The 14,229-nt window shown below is 52.5% G+C and overlaps 2 protein-coding genes across 2 annotated transcripts; both read left to right on the forward strand.

Annotated features, from left to right (window-relative positions):
• The first annotated feature begins 5,533 nt into the window (after positions 1-5,533).
• On the forward strand, positions 5,534-10,218 carry QC761_403510 (uncharacterized protein). Its single transcript, XM_062878634.1, has 4 exons — positions 5,534-5,914; positions 6,311-6,831; positions 6,890-8,307; positions 8,364-10,218. The coding sequence occupies exons 2-4, from the start codon at positions 6,340-6,342 to the stop codon at positions 9,877-9,879; spliced, it is 3,426 nt and encodes a 1,141-aa protein (XP_062732202.1). The 5' UTR covers positions 5,534-5,914; positions 6,311-6,339; the 3' UTR covers positions 9,880-10,218.
• Positions 10,219-10,394: 176 nt separating this feature from the next.
• QC761_403500 (uncharacterized protein) lies at positions 10,395-14,016 on the forward strand. Its single transcript, XM_062878633.1, has 3 exons — positions 10,395-12,619; positions 12,671-13,781; positions 13,913-14,016. The coding sequence occupies exons 1-2, from the start codon at positions 11,081-11,083 to the stop codon at positions 13,199-13,201; spliced, it is 2,070 nt and encodes a 689-aa protein (XP_062732203.1). The 5' UTR covers positions 10,395-11,080; the 3' UTR covers positions 13,202-13,781; positions 13,913-14,016.
• Positions 14,017-14,229: the final 213 nt, after the last annotated feature.

Below are 14,229 nucleotides of genomic sequence, written 5' to 3' on the forward strand. Positions count from 1 at the left end.
GCTCCAAATCTCCCCCAAATGAATTGCTCCGTCCTGCATATCACATTGGTCACGTTTCCCCCTCCACAGACCAACTAGAATACTGTAAACCTCAAAACATTCTTGTTTTCTTCGATCCGCGTGTGCGCGGCCGGCAAGTCATCAGTTCAACCTATAGCTGCATCAAGCTGAGCTGTCACCGCTGTAATTGGCTGCTTAATTGTCCATGTGATAGTGGCCAATCTCTCCCCGGCCAATGCTTATCGTATATTTTTTTTTTGCTGTCCTCTGTTCAGTTGCGGGATTTTAGGGTCAGGAAAAATTGGAGTTTGGGGTGGGAAATCTGATATCAATATGATGCGGTGTGTCCCAGATACGAAAAGACCGATGCACTGCGTTAGGGTTCTAGCCAGCCAGCCAGCCACATGTCAAAAAGTGACGGTGTGCTTTCGCACTGTTTCGGGTGGCTGGACTTATGGAATAGAATCTCCCAGAAAGAAGAAAAAGAGAAAAAAACTCTGTGTATTGTAGTAAGGTACTTTGATCGTTGGTAGACAAACGCCACCATGAGAGGAACCGTAGATTAGTAAATGGCGGGGGACTGGAGTGTTATAATCTAGCTCGGCGGTTCCGGGCCGAGCTACCGGACTTTGCTGCAGTGGCTACTATGAGTCGAGCGACGTCTACGATTAGGCAGGTAGGTTTGAAGGTTTGGTGCCTTGGTCTATCGGCTGAAACCTTGTTTTTTTTCTTTTCGGTGCGGAGGTACATGGCGAGTTAATTATTACTTCGCCCCGACCGCGATGCTGCCTTTTTGGGGGAGAAGTAACGCTTGCCGAGAATGGAATGCGGTCTGCAAGGAAACTCAATAAACTAAGCAGGCATACTTTGGATCCCAGGCTCTTCCATCGGCAGTATGCACAAGCTGAAGAAGTGCATCAAAAAACGATGACTCAAGACCCCCAGCATAATGATGATGCATCACATCAAACTGCCACTCACTCCGCCCGCACGCACAACACATCATAGGGTAGGTATATGCAGAACCCACCCAGAACCATATCATCATATCTACCATAGATATGCGGATAGGCGGCAGTTATATGACTTTGGATGATAACCCAATGACGGCACCTCACCTGCAGATATGTTACACCTGTCCACACACAAACCTCTGCAGACGCTTTAGAGTAAAGGATAATATCCCCCCCCACATGCACATCTAGAAACCAAGAATACAGGGTACAACCTCGGACTTTTCCCAATCTTGTAGCCATCATCCGAGTTTCTTCGGCCCATGCTATCCCCATCGAGTACTTATACTTCCATCTCCTACACCCGATTTCTATCGGCTCATCGCACTGGCCTGCTCGGATCGATCAATCCCGCCAAGCGACATTATTATCAGTATTGAAAGGGTTCGGACCTTGTGAAACTCAACCCCCCCTGTGCCCGCATCACACCAACCAGTATCTTTCTCTGTGTTTTTGTGAGATCAGAAGGACTCGGCATCGTGTGCTACGCATACAGACAGCAAACGTTCAATGTTGTTGTGCGAGGTGATCGCTTTCTAGAACGGGAGCAAAACAAACAGATGATGGTGTTGGTGCTACGCTTTCATTCCAGTCCCGTATCGTGTGAGTTACAAGTTGCAAGTAAACCGACAAATGAAACGACCAACAAGCGCATCATAATATACCCTCATCAAACGGGTTTGCCGTCTTTAAGAATGCCAGCACCCCAACTTGACACCGACTCGGCTCCCGACCGTTCATTCTTCGTGTGCGTACCCCCGTGCGGCCTGCGGACGAAACCCCTAACCAGAGGAGATAACCCCAACTCCGGCAGTTGTTGGGCCACAGCCACGCTTTGTATGTGTGAGAGTTGGTGTTACAATAGCCCGCCCGTGCTGTGCTGCATGAAATTTGTCTTTCCAGCGGTAAGGTAAGGGTTGAACCAACACAAGTCTTACAATCAACAAGTTGCTGCTGCCAAGTGCCCGAGCATAAGATCGAATATTGGCTTTTGAGCCAAGAAGAGGGGGGCAGAAGAAGGTCTTTGCTTGAATGATAGCGGTCTCTGACTCGGTGTGTTGGAACCAACAGCCCCTGGCTTCGCGGTCCGGACTGGACTGGGGGGTTTTTCTTTCAGTTGCTATGTTTATGCCAGCTCAGATGCAGGAAGGCAAACGGACGGGATATATCATCTATAAATTCCGGACAGACTCGGGGGATAATGATAACGACAATGGGCTAGCAGGCGCAACAGCGATGGCGCAACCACCAACGACATTTGCTATAGTAGCTGTCGAATCATATGCCCCCTTTCGGACTAACATCATCGAGATCGTGTGATCCCTGCGGTTGGCCCCAAGCCCAGGGTGTGGACCTACTGCGAGAAGAAGAATGGCAGCTGCACACTTTTGGTGGCTCGGGTATAGCAGATAAAGTCTCAATTGGCGGCGTTTACACACATCATCCATTCTCTTTGGTCGCACTTGAGCCTATCAAGAGATGGGTTGGTTCTCCCTGAGGTACTGGCATGTTTTGTTCCCACTTTTATTGTATTAGGTTTCGTTTTTTGTGTGTGTTGTTGGTGTCAAATTGTGACGTTGTGTTGGCTGGTCTCACTGTGCGACCAAGCACTGTGAATATGCCCAAAGTGCGCACAAAATCTCTCCTTTCAGAATAGGGGTGGCGCAGGGGGTGTCTTGGTTATGGCTGGATTGATATGGGGATATTTTACTTATGACACAGATCCGGATTGAGGTTGATCGTGGGTTGAGTTGGAGGTTACATATAATGATGGTTAATTCTATTCTCTTAGGTAGGTATGATCAAGAGGAAGTGGAATCTGATTGTGCATCGAGCTGGAATCCAGTCTTGATACAATGTTAAAGGCGTAGATGAATGAAGAAACCTCGCGCGTCGCCAGCATGGCATGTGATGCCAAAACCCATCCGCGGAAGCAACCGAGTTGTACGTACAATTTTACACAATCTTTTCCCCCCTCGCAAGAAGCAGCATCCCTGTCAAGGGATTTTCCACGTTTCCTTCCTTTGACGTTTACCGATGAAACTGTTAATCCCGGTAGTGCAACCCCTGCCTCGGTGTGTCAGATATGCTTCCAAGGTCCCCCTGCGAGCACATGTGGTAAACATGCCGTAAGTGGTGGTTCAAAGGTGGCGGGTGTGGCTTATTCTCGTACAAGCATTCGTAGTCGGACCCCTATTTCCGGAATTTTTTTTTTCGAAACCTCGTGTTGCCCAAAGCTGGTACCCTACCCGAAGCGCTGCATGCCAGATGTTCGAGACAGTTGCCCCAAGCGAATAGTGCCTCCGAACAATAACGGGGGGGAAGCAACGTTCTCTTGATCTTCCTTACAAAATCGGAGGGGTTTGTTGCCAAGGTCGCCGAGATTCAGTATGTGTAGCTCAGTCATCGATGGTGGCATTTTCTGACATCCTGCCAATTTCAGATGCGAACGGAAGTGGGAATTACGCGGGACCGAGAAAATCAGTAATCATGATCAGATACTCGTACAATCGTGTCTGACTGGCTCATCGAGATCGTAGTAAATATACTATCACCATTGGGCACCGATTAATCCACTTATTGGCGTGCGTGCATAGTCGGTGCATCTCGGGCTCTCAGCTTCACCGTGTTGGGGATGAATGGATGATGCATGTCGGGTTTACGTTATACCCGACTCAACAGCCGGCTAGTCGTCTCACCGTCCGCTAGAGCTTCCAGATATCTCAACAAAGTTTGCTGATATGGTTCCTTTTCATTGCCTCCTAGAAATCAATCTTTTGTTCTGGTGGCACCGAGTCAGTTCTGTGGCGCCACGGTTCGTCACCGGACTTTCCCATCTCCACTCAAGGGGCGAGTACTACCACGCCCCTGCCCCTGCTGGCGAAGCTTGCGCGTTTCGGGCTTTTGGTCCAATCCTCTGGGTCCCGACAAGCTGATGATGGAACTGTAGTGTCGTAGTCCGACTCCGTCTGGTGTCGGATCCCAGCATCAAGTGTTTTGTCTTGTTGTGTTGTTATCATGCCAGTGGTGTTTTGCGAGCGCGACGAAAAGGAAGAGAGCGGATGGATGTGATATCGACGGGAGCCATCAAAGCCCAATGGCGCGCGAGATGCAGCTTGTCGGGCTATATATTGGTGGCGTCATGTACATCGCCAAAATGATAGGTCTAGCTAGTGGAACCGTCATGGTGACTGGTTGGGCCGATACGACTTGCTCATACGAGCGAGTACCGCATGACAAAAGTATCAGCGCTTGTGTCGCCCTCCTCAGCTTGCAACAAATCAGCGGCGTCGCTATCACCCAATCTACTGCCGTACCCCGAGTACATACACACTACAGTCACCCACGTAATCCGAGGCAATGGCATCATTGGACCCACGATCCACACAAGACGCGAGGAACTAGTCCCGTGGTTCGGTCCAGCTCGCTTGGTGCACCCTCCCCTTCTCTAAAAGGCTCCCCTGCAGGCGTGGATTGGTTATGCGGCGTCTGGGCGCACCTTGCTTATGCGGCTTTGGATAGCCTCTCATGACAGACTCTTGGCAGCGTGGTCCATGGTTCTGCCTGAGCTGTTATGATTTCCTGCTTTGTCAGAGTGACACAGGCAGCTAATCGCGACAAGATCATAGAGAGGGCATGGCACGAGTCGATATGCCGTACGCACGTACCGGTCGGTACCTAGTAGAGACAGGGATGGCGAATAGCCGCGGGCTCAGAGATGTTTAGAGACTATGGGGGGTGAAACACCCGATGGCGACGGGTTTGGCGATGAAGATCAGCAGTTTTGGTTTCGGAAAGGGGTTAGACGGGAACGCTACTCACTGCCCTTCTGCGACAAGGCAATTACCTAGAGGCCGGCAATGATGAAGATATTCGACGATAGTGTCAAGGAACGACATTGATGAATGCGGGGGGTGGATGAGTGAATGACACTTTGGATGGATCGTGGCTGGAGCCTAACAGGTAAGAAGAAATACAAAATTCCCCCGCTGGCATCAATTAGATCGGAGCTGGGCGCGCACCAAATTGCCATGCCGGGACTTTGAGGGTGGATCAGTTCGCATTTCTGGGAGTCGCATGGATCGGCTTTTGTTTTTTTGAAAAGGTGTCATCGGGATCCATCTCCATGAGAGCCCAGGTCGGGTATTGCATGATTGAAATGAACAAAAGGGAGAGAGAAAAAGGGAGGAGGCGGACTAGATGCTCCATGTTTTTTTTTTTTTTTTTTTTTTGTTGTCTTGCTCCCTTTGATGATTTGAGTCAAAATATTCGAGAGAGGGACGGGAGCAACTGCAGATATCATCACACCCGACGGTGCTGGTGCTGCTGGGAGAGCAGGGGCCTGCTAGGGGGCTCCTGGTGGTCCGGAACACCTGTTTAGCGCCAATCTTATACCTGTCACGACCCCTGTCGCCCTGGTCGCTAGTTTTTACGCCAACCGCTCAGATCGAGCCTAGGCGCGTTGCTGGACTGCGCCTTCAGCACTGTGTGGCCCCGTCGTACCAAAGATGCCAGGCACTTTACACACCACTTGCTCCACTCACCCCCCCTGTTCTAATAATATTCTCTAATTTGTTTCGCTATCTCGCTATCTACTACTTGCTCCCTGCACCACGAAGCTTTGCCTCGACTCCCGCTTTCCTCTGGTTTACACTTTTACACTTTCCATTACACTTTCTCCATCCCCCACACCTCACCACCACCTCACACCTTCACCACCTGCCATCATCACCTCTCATTCACTTCCAACGATACACACCCCCTCACTCCCCATCTAGAGGTAGTAGTTCGTGTTGTTTCTACTCGCCCTCGCTACAACAAAGAGGTGAGAGACAGTCGACTACCGATCGCATGTATAGCGTGTAGTTGTTTTTTTTTTTCCGCTTGCTGCAGTACCATATGTTAGTTCCTTCCTTCCTTCCCCCTTTCACCCCCATCATCAACATGATCATTGTCGTCATCATTTGCTATGATTCTCACCCTAACCTTCACCCTAACCTCCACCCTCACCCTCACCCTCACCCTCACATTACCGCTCCTGCCCAGCTCCAGCTGCCAACTCCCAGCTTCCGTCTCGTCTCGAGTGTGATGATTTTGCGACACGGGATCCCTGCACACGCACCACCATCGGCATTTCGCGGGCCATGGTGCAACATGTGTCTGGTGAACCTTCTCTCACCCGAAGCGACTACCACCTCATCTCAATTGCCAATCTCGCCTCATTCATCTCATTCAAGTCATTCTTCTCCCCCATCGCTCATCACTCACCGTCAACCCCCGCTAACACTGAATCACAGATGCCGTGCCGCCAGACCGGCGCCTCAAAATGACCACCTCAACCTCACCATATGCGAGGACTCCAGAGTTCCCTTCCTACAGCCGGCAACCTGAGGGTCATCCATCAGATATGTCTCGGCAGCATGGGAATCGACCAAGCCCAAACCCCAAAATGGCTGCCTCCAAGGGGGAACCAGATCCCCTCGTGCAAAACTATGCGCACATTTTGGAACTGAAGCAGCGTCGCAAGGTCGATGAGCAGCAGTTGCGCCTGAAGCTTGATAACAAGAAGATGGACCTCGACTCGTGGTTTCGGACTGACCGAGAAAGGTATCTCGCCTTGGAGGGGCATCCTGAACTTCTCAATGGGATAGTGAAGCTTTTGAAGGAGGTAAACCAGTTCAAGGCCAGGGATCTGGACCGCGAATATGACGAGGAACTGGCTGCCCTGAGGAAACGGTATGAAGAAATGGAGGCCAGCCAGTGGCAGAACGTGTTGAATATCGATGTGCCGCCGCCTTCCACGTCGGGGCCGCCTCCTGTAAGTTTTCGATGGACGTGCCCAGAACTTTGTGTCGATTTGCTCATCAGATATCCAGCTGCCTGCTTCCGAAAGGCCGCAGCCGCCCATCTTGTCATCCTCTACCGCCCCGCCTAACAATCCACATGGGCCACTCATGGCTCCAAGCGTGTCTGGTTATCCCAGAGGCTTCGTTGGTTCCTCGGAGCCTGTCAGACACGGGCCTCTGACGATTGCACCACACTACCCCCCGACAATGCGCTCGTCTTTGGAGCCTCAACCCCAGACCAATGGGTCCCGAGAACCCCCGGTATCATCCATGCATGCCCACCCAGCGCCAGTCTCGTCTTCCATGCGGAATATGTACCATCCCATGCCACAGATGGCTCCCCCACAGCCACAGCTAACTAGTAATGGCCGTCGTATTCTTCCAGGAGCGCCAACAACAAATGGGTGGCACAGGAACCCTAGTTATGGTCCTGCCATGTACTCTACACCTCCAGGCAGAATGCCACCGCTCCATCCGACATACCCCAAGAGTGACGGACCCACCAACCCTTCGGCCCATGAACGCCAGGTTCTGCCTCCGATCCTCCCCCCTCAGCTGCATCGTCCTGGTCCGGTAGAGGAAGGACAGCAGCCCAAGAGAAAGGCCACCCTTACCGACTCGGCTCCCCCAGACGTCAAACGAGCCAAGCAAGACCACACACTCAGCAGTGCCGATCTCGAGCGCGCAACTCCTACCGCCAGTGAGGATGTCCGTCCGCAGCGGACAGTCCAGTTTAGTGAGGTGTGGGGAGGCGGCAACCCAGAGTACAAGCACATCATTATCCAGTTCCCCGATGGTGGAGATTACTACATCCTTCGCTGCGAGGAGCACGGCGTCAACTTTGGAGAACACCCACTTCGAGGGGCTGCGAAGCATTTGGCTAGTGCTCAACACGGGAGGATGTCTAAAGAGCACACGCAGGCTATCAGAACGCTGGGTTGGATTGTGGAAGGATGCGACTTCAAGTTGATGGAGATGAACAACAGGATGGTCATTGAAGCCTTCAAGAATGGCTACAAGCCCTTCAACGCCAACCAGCTCAACAAGACTGAGCGGGCAAAGAAGGGCTTCCCTCAGCTTGACAAGAATGGAACCCCCATGAGCAGCCCCCTGAGCGCAGCCGCCTCCAGACAGCGGAAGGCGGCTTCTGGGATTGCGAATCCAGCACCGGCTGGGCTGTATACAGGATATTGTACTGCCGATCAAAAGCAACACCCTGTTGTGATTTTGCCGTGGGACGAGGAGAATCTGAACTCGGCTGGTCTGTTGGAGCTCACCCTCGAGAGCGCTGGCTTGTTTTCCGGTCCGCTTCCAAAGTGTTACGAGTATGACCGTGATGAGAAGGGTCAAGTGAGGAGGATCAAAGGATGGGCCGAAGGGTACGGGATTGGCGGCCCCCTCGTGAAGAAGCGGGAATTTCCAGTGCTCATCATCGATAGCGATGACCGGTAAGACAGTCGCGACTATTTTCTGTTTCTTCCCTTCTCGCTAACAATATGGGTAGGCAAAGCTGGCAACTTGGATGGATTGAGGCCAAATACCTGACTCCTTTTGATTTTGGCGATACTTCTGAGATTCCCCACTCGGCGGTGGCGCGAGAGTACTACGCCAAAACCATTCGAAAGTACCCAACTTACGATGATCTTCGACAAGATATGACTGCGAGGGGACAGCCCGTCGGCCCTGCCCAGACCCCGTTGCCAAAGAAAATGGCGGATAGCCCGTCCCCGTCCGCATCCGTGTCTTTTCCATCTTCGACCGCTGGCTTGGCCACCGCACAGCCGGCGACTTCGCAACCCTTGCAGCAACACGACGTGGAGATGGCGGATGTTGGTTCGGATTCAGACCAAGAATCTGTTACCAAATCAATGTCCAACTCTACCAATGACATCGACATGGCAACTGCTGACAGTCGCCGGACGAGCGTGTCTAATCCCGACGAAGGCACAGAGACCGAGAAGGAGTTGCCACACCCCAGTGCGCAAGCCATTGCCGCCCAGGCCCTCATCAATCTCGAGACGCCTGCACGGAACACTGGCTTCACAGCCATCAACTCACGGAGCGCCGCGTCCAGCGCAGAGCCACCCTCCCGACGGAGCCCAGTCCCCGGAGCGTCTACCGAAAGAAGGCGAGTGGATAAAATCCATGCCCGGAGTAAGAATGTGCTTGCCACAGCTCAACCAGCGACTCCCATCGTATCGCCACAGCCCATGTCGTCCATTGTCGTCAACACCGGTGTGGCAAATGGTCAGAAGCCAGACAGGGCCGAATCAGCCCCGGTCCACCAGAGTACGACGACGGCCGAGCGAGACCAGGAGCGCGCTCAGAGCGAATCCCTGACCCCTGCCTCACTAACAACTCCCGCCACACCGGCCTTTGTGTACCACTTGCCGTCTGTTGAGCCTGTTCCACCGCAGCAACAGGAGTATCCAACCCCCCTCCCATCGGCAACCGAGTTCGCGTCAGCCCCAACCGAGTCCGCGTCAGCCCCAACCGTATCCTTGGCCAGCGCAAGGGAGACTTCGCTTAGTGCTGGACCTCTGGCAACGCCCTCTGCCAGCGAGGCTTATGGTGCTAACGAGTTCCCGGTGAAGACATCTTTCCCCGTGATCAAGACAGAAGCGGGCGAAGAGTCGGAAACATTCACAATTGGTGCGATTCGAGCGGGCGACGAAGAAATATTCAACTCAAAGATCGCCGGCACCCTTTTGTCCATTGAAGACGATCATACTACCGGGGTTCTGAAAGCTGTCCCGGGGTCACCAGAAGCTGTCTCGTCTTTCCAGATCGACCCCAAGCAGATCAAGACTGCGGCTCGGTCCATGCGTGGCGAGGGAGGCAGCTGCGAGGTCACGATCGAGTTCATTGGGGATAAAACGCTGACACTGGTGTTTGAATTGGGTAGGGTAAATATTGAAGAACGCCTCGAGTCTGGAAAGATCCAAGCCAGGAGGTTTTGCCGGCGCCTGTTGGCCTGGAACAAGGCGGTAGAATGCCCCAGTATCGCCAACGCTCCGTGAAGCGTGTCCCTCACATTCTTGCTTTTACTACATCTTTGTCTCCTTGGCACTCTGCCTTTCGCTCTTCTCTTCATTTGTTTGTCTGGCTTCTTTTTTCATCTCGATATATCTTTTCTGCGACATGTTGGTTTGGGAGCGAGCGGCATCCTCAAGTGTTCGGAGTTTGGATTCGAGGGAATGCAAAGCACTCTGCGGGTTTATAGATGTCTAATTAGCGCTGTTTGATGTTCAGGTGCGGTTAGCTTGTTGGACGGGAAAAGTAGTTGATCATTAGCTGGTACTGTAGATACATTACTAATCACACACATATTTATCTTGTTTATCTTGTCAAATGCTTGTTTTGCCCGTTGAGGTGCTTTGATTTTGCATGTGATTCCGCCCACTTCAGCAGCTGGCGGGTGCGGGGTCCAGGCAAGTCGGCATTCCAGTGCGTGTTAGCTGCGCCGCCAGCTGGCGCCATGTTCCGGTTTGGCTTTCTCTCACGTGCTGGGCTTGTGGCATTCTGCGTCGGGTTCTTTCACGTTCCCATCCCATGACGAGAGAAACCGAAGCCAGAGAAATAGCCTGGTATTAAACATGTGTTGTCTCCCTGCTCTCTATCTGGCTGGTTGTGTGGCATTGTCATCATCGTCTCCGTACCATCGCCCATCAGAGTCAGGTCAGGACGGTTGTCGCCTATGACGTGAACATCAATTTCGGTGCCGTTCCAGGCGCATTACCCACGAGCAACCTTTTTGAATGGCTGCTTTTGTAAGTTCTTGAGTTCTCTTTTCTCTCTCTCTCTCTCTCTCTCTCTCTCTCTCTCTCTCTCTCTCTCTCTCTCTCTCTCCCGTTTCATATGATTACCGGATAGTCCGGGGGTTTGGCGCAAGACACTCGTCGCACAGCAAAGCCTGGAAGTCTGGTTCTGGCTGATTCAGGCACATTTCTTGGCGGTTGATTGGACAGTGGGCAGCTGGTCACGACCCCCCCCGAAGCACGTCCCCAGAACAACCCCAAAAAAGCTTCCGCCTACGGCACCTACGTCAGCGTCATCGACACTGATGAGGCGGAAAGTCAAACTCGGACCTCTCCACGATGCTCGCGCGTCTTAGCCTCCCCTTTCGACTCCAGCCATCCACCATAGCATGGGATGACTGAACTGATCCGTTGACAATTTGTTTTTGCCCAATACGAACAGGAACCCCCTTGGCTTACGCACATGTCGGCCCCCCCTCGCGCCCAGCGCAGCGACCAGCTGGATCCCAACTCACAACACCCGTCCACCCCGTCGCGAGGTGATGGCGCCGCTTCGTCCGTCTTTTCTCCCGCCCCGAATCCCACCTATGCCATCTTCTCCCCCGCGACCCTGAGCTCGACGAACCCGAGCACCGCCTCGGCCGCGAAGAGGAGGAGCACCATCCTCGTTCACCAAAAGTCCCCCCTGCTTCTCGCGACACCCCCCCAAATCACACGCGCCCTTGCGTACAGCCACCCGTTTCTCTTGCCGCTCAACAATGTCGTCGGATTATTGACATGGACAACGGGCGATGCGTGGGAGAGCTTCCTGCTCGTGGCCTTCTTCTGGGCGGTGGTGCTCTACGGGGACTTTCTCGTGCGCGCCACCGGACCTCTGATACTGGTGTTGATCCTCATCATGGGCATGTACGGCCGGCGGTTCAGCCCGCTGAGCAGTAGCGGTTGGAGCGAGCCTGGACTTGGTGCAGGGGATGGTACGGGTGTCGCGACAGATGCAAAGGGTGCCAAGACGTTGAAGAAGAGCAAGAGCAAGAACTTGTTGGTGGATGGACTCCCGGAAAAGAATACCAAGACAGAGAATGGAACCGCGGCGACTCCTACGGCCGGACACAAGAGGAATCAAAGCTCGATGTCGGAGGCGACGAATACACGACATCAAAAGACGTTGGATGAGATTGTTGAGACACTGAAGGAGTTCACAGCTCGGTGTAATATCCTACTGGAACCCTTGTTGGAGTTGACGGATTTCTTGAGCACGCAGCAGACGGCCACGTCAGCCACCACCCGGCCGGCGTTGACGACATTGTTTGTCCGGATTTTGCTCTGCACGCCGTTTTGGTTTTCGCTTACGCTGCCCCCGCTGAGGATCATCACCACCCGCCGGGTGATTCTTCTCTTTGGAACCATTATCCTTACCTGGCATGCTCGAGTGATGCGCGTCACTCGGGCTATCCTCTGGAGAAGCGCCACAATCAGAAAGTTCTTGACGCTTATCACTGGTTTGCAGTTTGAGATACCTGTCAAGGCAGGTGCGACAACCACAGCAACACCGTCTGCCGATGCTGCCAACACTGTCAGCAGCAGTGCTGTCTCGACCAAAACTAAAAGTTCGGCAGCTGGCACTATCAATGCTACTCGCCATGAGTCGGAGCTGACCAAGGCCCTGCGCCGAGCCAGAGGGGGCCAGGATACCGGAGTGAGATTTACGTTTATTATCTATGAGAACCAGCGGCGCTGGGTCGGGCTGGGTTGGACGACGAGTTTGTTTGCATATGAGAGGCCGGCGTGGACGGATGAGCATAACAATGCTGTGCCGCAACGGGATGAGTTTGAGCTGCCCGAGGTGGAGGACGGGAGTAATATGCGGTGGAGGTGGGTGGAGGGGAGTAGGTGGAAGGTGGATGGGGTGCCGGATGAGGCTGTAATGGCAGAGGATAGGGAAAAGGAGTGGGATTATGATGGGCCCGGAGGGAAGGTGGGGTGGATTTATTATGACAATAAGGTTTGTTTTTGTGGCATCGTTGTTTTGTTGGGGGTGCTAACGATGAGATAGTGGCAAAACGGTCGGAGGGGCCAAGATGGGTGGGGAAAGTGGACACGCCGACGAAAGTGGTACCGCGATGCTGAGCTTGTCGAGGCAGATACTGAAGAAGCCGCCGCTGCAGGCAGCGATGTGAAGTCTATCCCGTCCATCGATCTCATCCCCACCACACCTGGCACAGCCACAACCATGACGGTGGGAAGCCCGCCGACTACAAACGAAAGCAAGGAGAGCCTGGCGCTCGAGAGGGAGGAGGAGTACGACTCTGCCTCTTTGCTGTCTACGTCTAGCAGGTCGACGTCACGGTTTATCAAGCCCTCTTCACTGAGGAAGAGGGTGACGGATGCGAGCTCGCTCTCGTCGTCACATAGACGGAGCGGGAGCAGGAGGGCGAGCGGGGTTAGTGGGAGTTTGGGGAGTAATTCGGGGGATTATGACGATGCGGGTGTTGGGACTTTGCAGACTAGGCTGGCGATGCAGGATGCGGGAAAAGAGGAGGGGAGTTGGGGGGTTGGGGATGAGGTTAGGATGGGGTTGGAGTGAGGGGGGTTGTTGTGGGTGGAAGTTGGTCTTTTTGCGCAGTAGGATTATGCGTGCTGTTTTTCTTTTTGGTCCAAGGTTGATACCCGTTTTGGGGGATTGGGCAAAGGTTTTTGTTTATTTTTTTTTTTTTTCGTAGATGAGGTTGACGGGGTCTTGTTATGTGGCTTTTGCATAGTTGGCTTTTTTTGGGAGGGGAGGAGATTGAGAGGGGTTTTTGATAGAGAGTTGTGATAAGATTGCTGATGATGATGAGCGTATGATTATTTCGAAAGGTCCTTTTCTATGATGAGGATGTGAATGAAGTGGATGCTGGACACGAGGCTAGGACGACAGTGCGCCAATGTTTGTTTTGGACTTGATTGCTACCTTAGGTCAGGGTTCATGAGCCACCTATCATTGTCCCTTGTCAATGGCACCATTAAGAAGGGGTTTGAAGGTTTTGGAAGCTGAAGGTTTGAAAGTTGAAAGTTTGAAGACCTTGGGGTTTATTGCTTCAAGGTTTGAAGACTTGAAGACTTGAAGAAATATCAGGTACACAGCTCGTGTGGGCTTTGGTGAGGAGGTCTGGTGACCTTAGAATGTAAGAGGGTTTCATAAATCACCAATCATTCGTTTTTTTGCTTCGCGTATCCGCCATTTGCGCCGCTGGCTCATAGTGCTGCATGAATATTCTTCCTGTATTTGGAAGAAATGGTTCTGATTGATCCGCAGTAGCGTCACTGTCTGTTCTCTTCGCTCTCGGCAGTTACACTCAGAGGCACTGGCTATTGACAATGAGAAAGAGGATAGGGGCAAGCTTTTATTGAGCGGTCTACGCCTAATCAACGAGGTAAATGAAATGATCTTGGTAAAGTACCTTAATGTGCCTGACTGAGGAATTGCCGTACTATGTATAACTGAGATCCCACGTCTGTACAAAAATAGTTAGTTAACTACTTCTGACATGAAACTGAGTGGCAAGATCTGCTAAATAATCGTAACCCTAGCAACAGGTGCATCGCTGCCCTCAAAGAGCGTTTCGTCATCAT

Source organism: Podospora bellae-mahoneyi, chromosome 4, assembly GCF_035222275.1.
Source record: "Podospora bellae-mahoneyi strain CBS 112042 chromosome 4, whole genome shotgun sequence".
Classification (NCBI taxonomy): domain Eukaryota; kingdom Fungi; phylum Ascomycota; class Sordariomycetes; order Sordariales; family Podosporaceae; genus Podospora; species Podospora bellae-mahoneyi.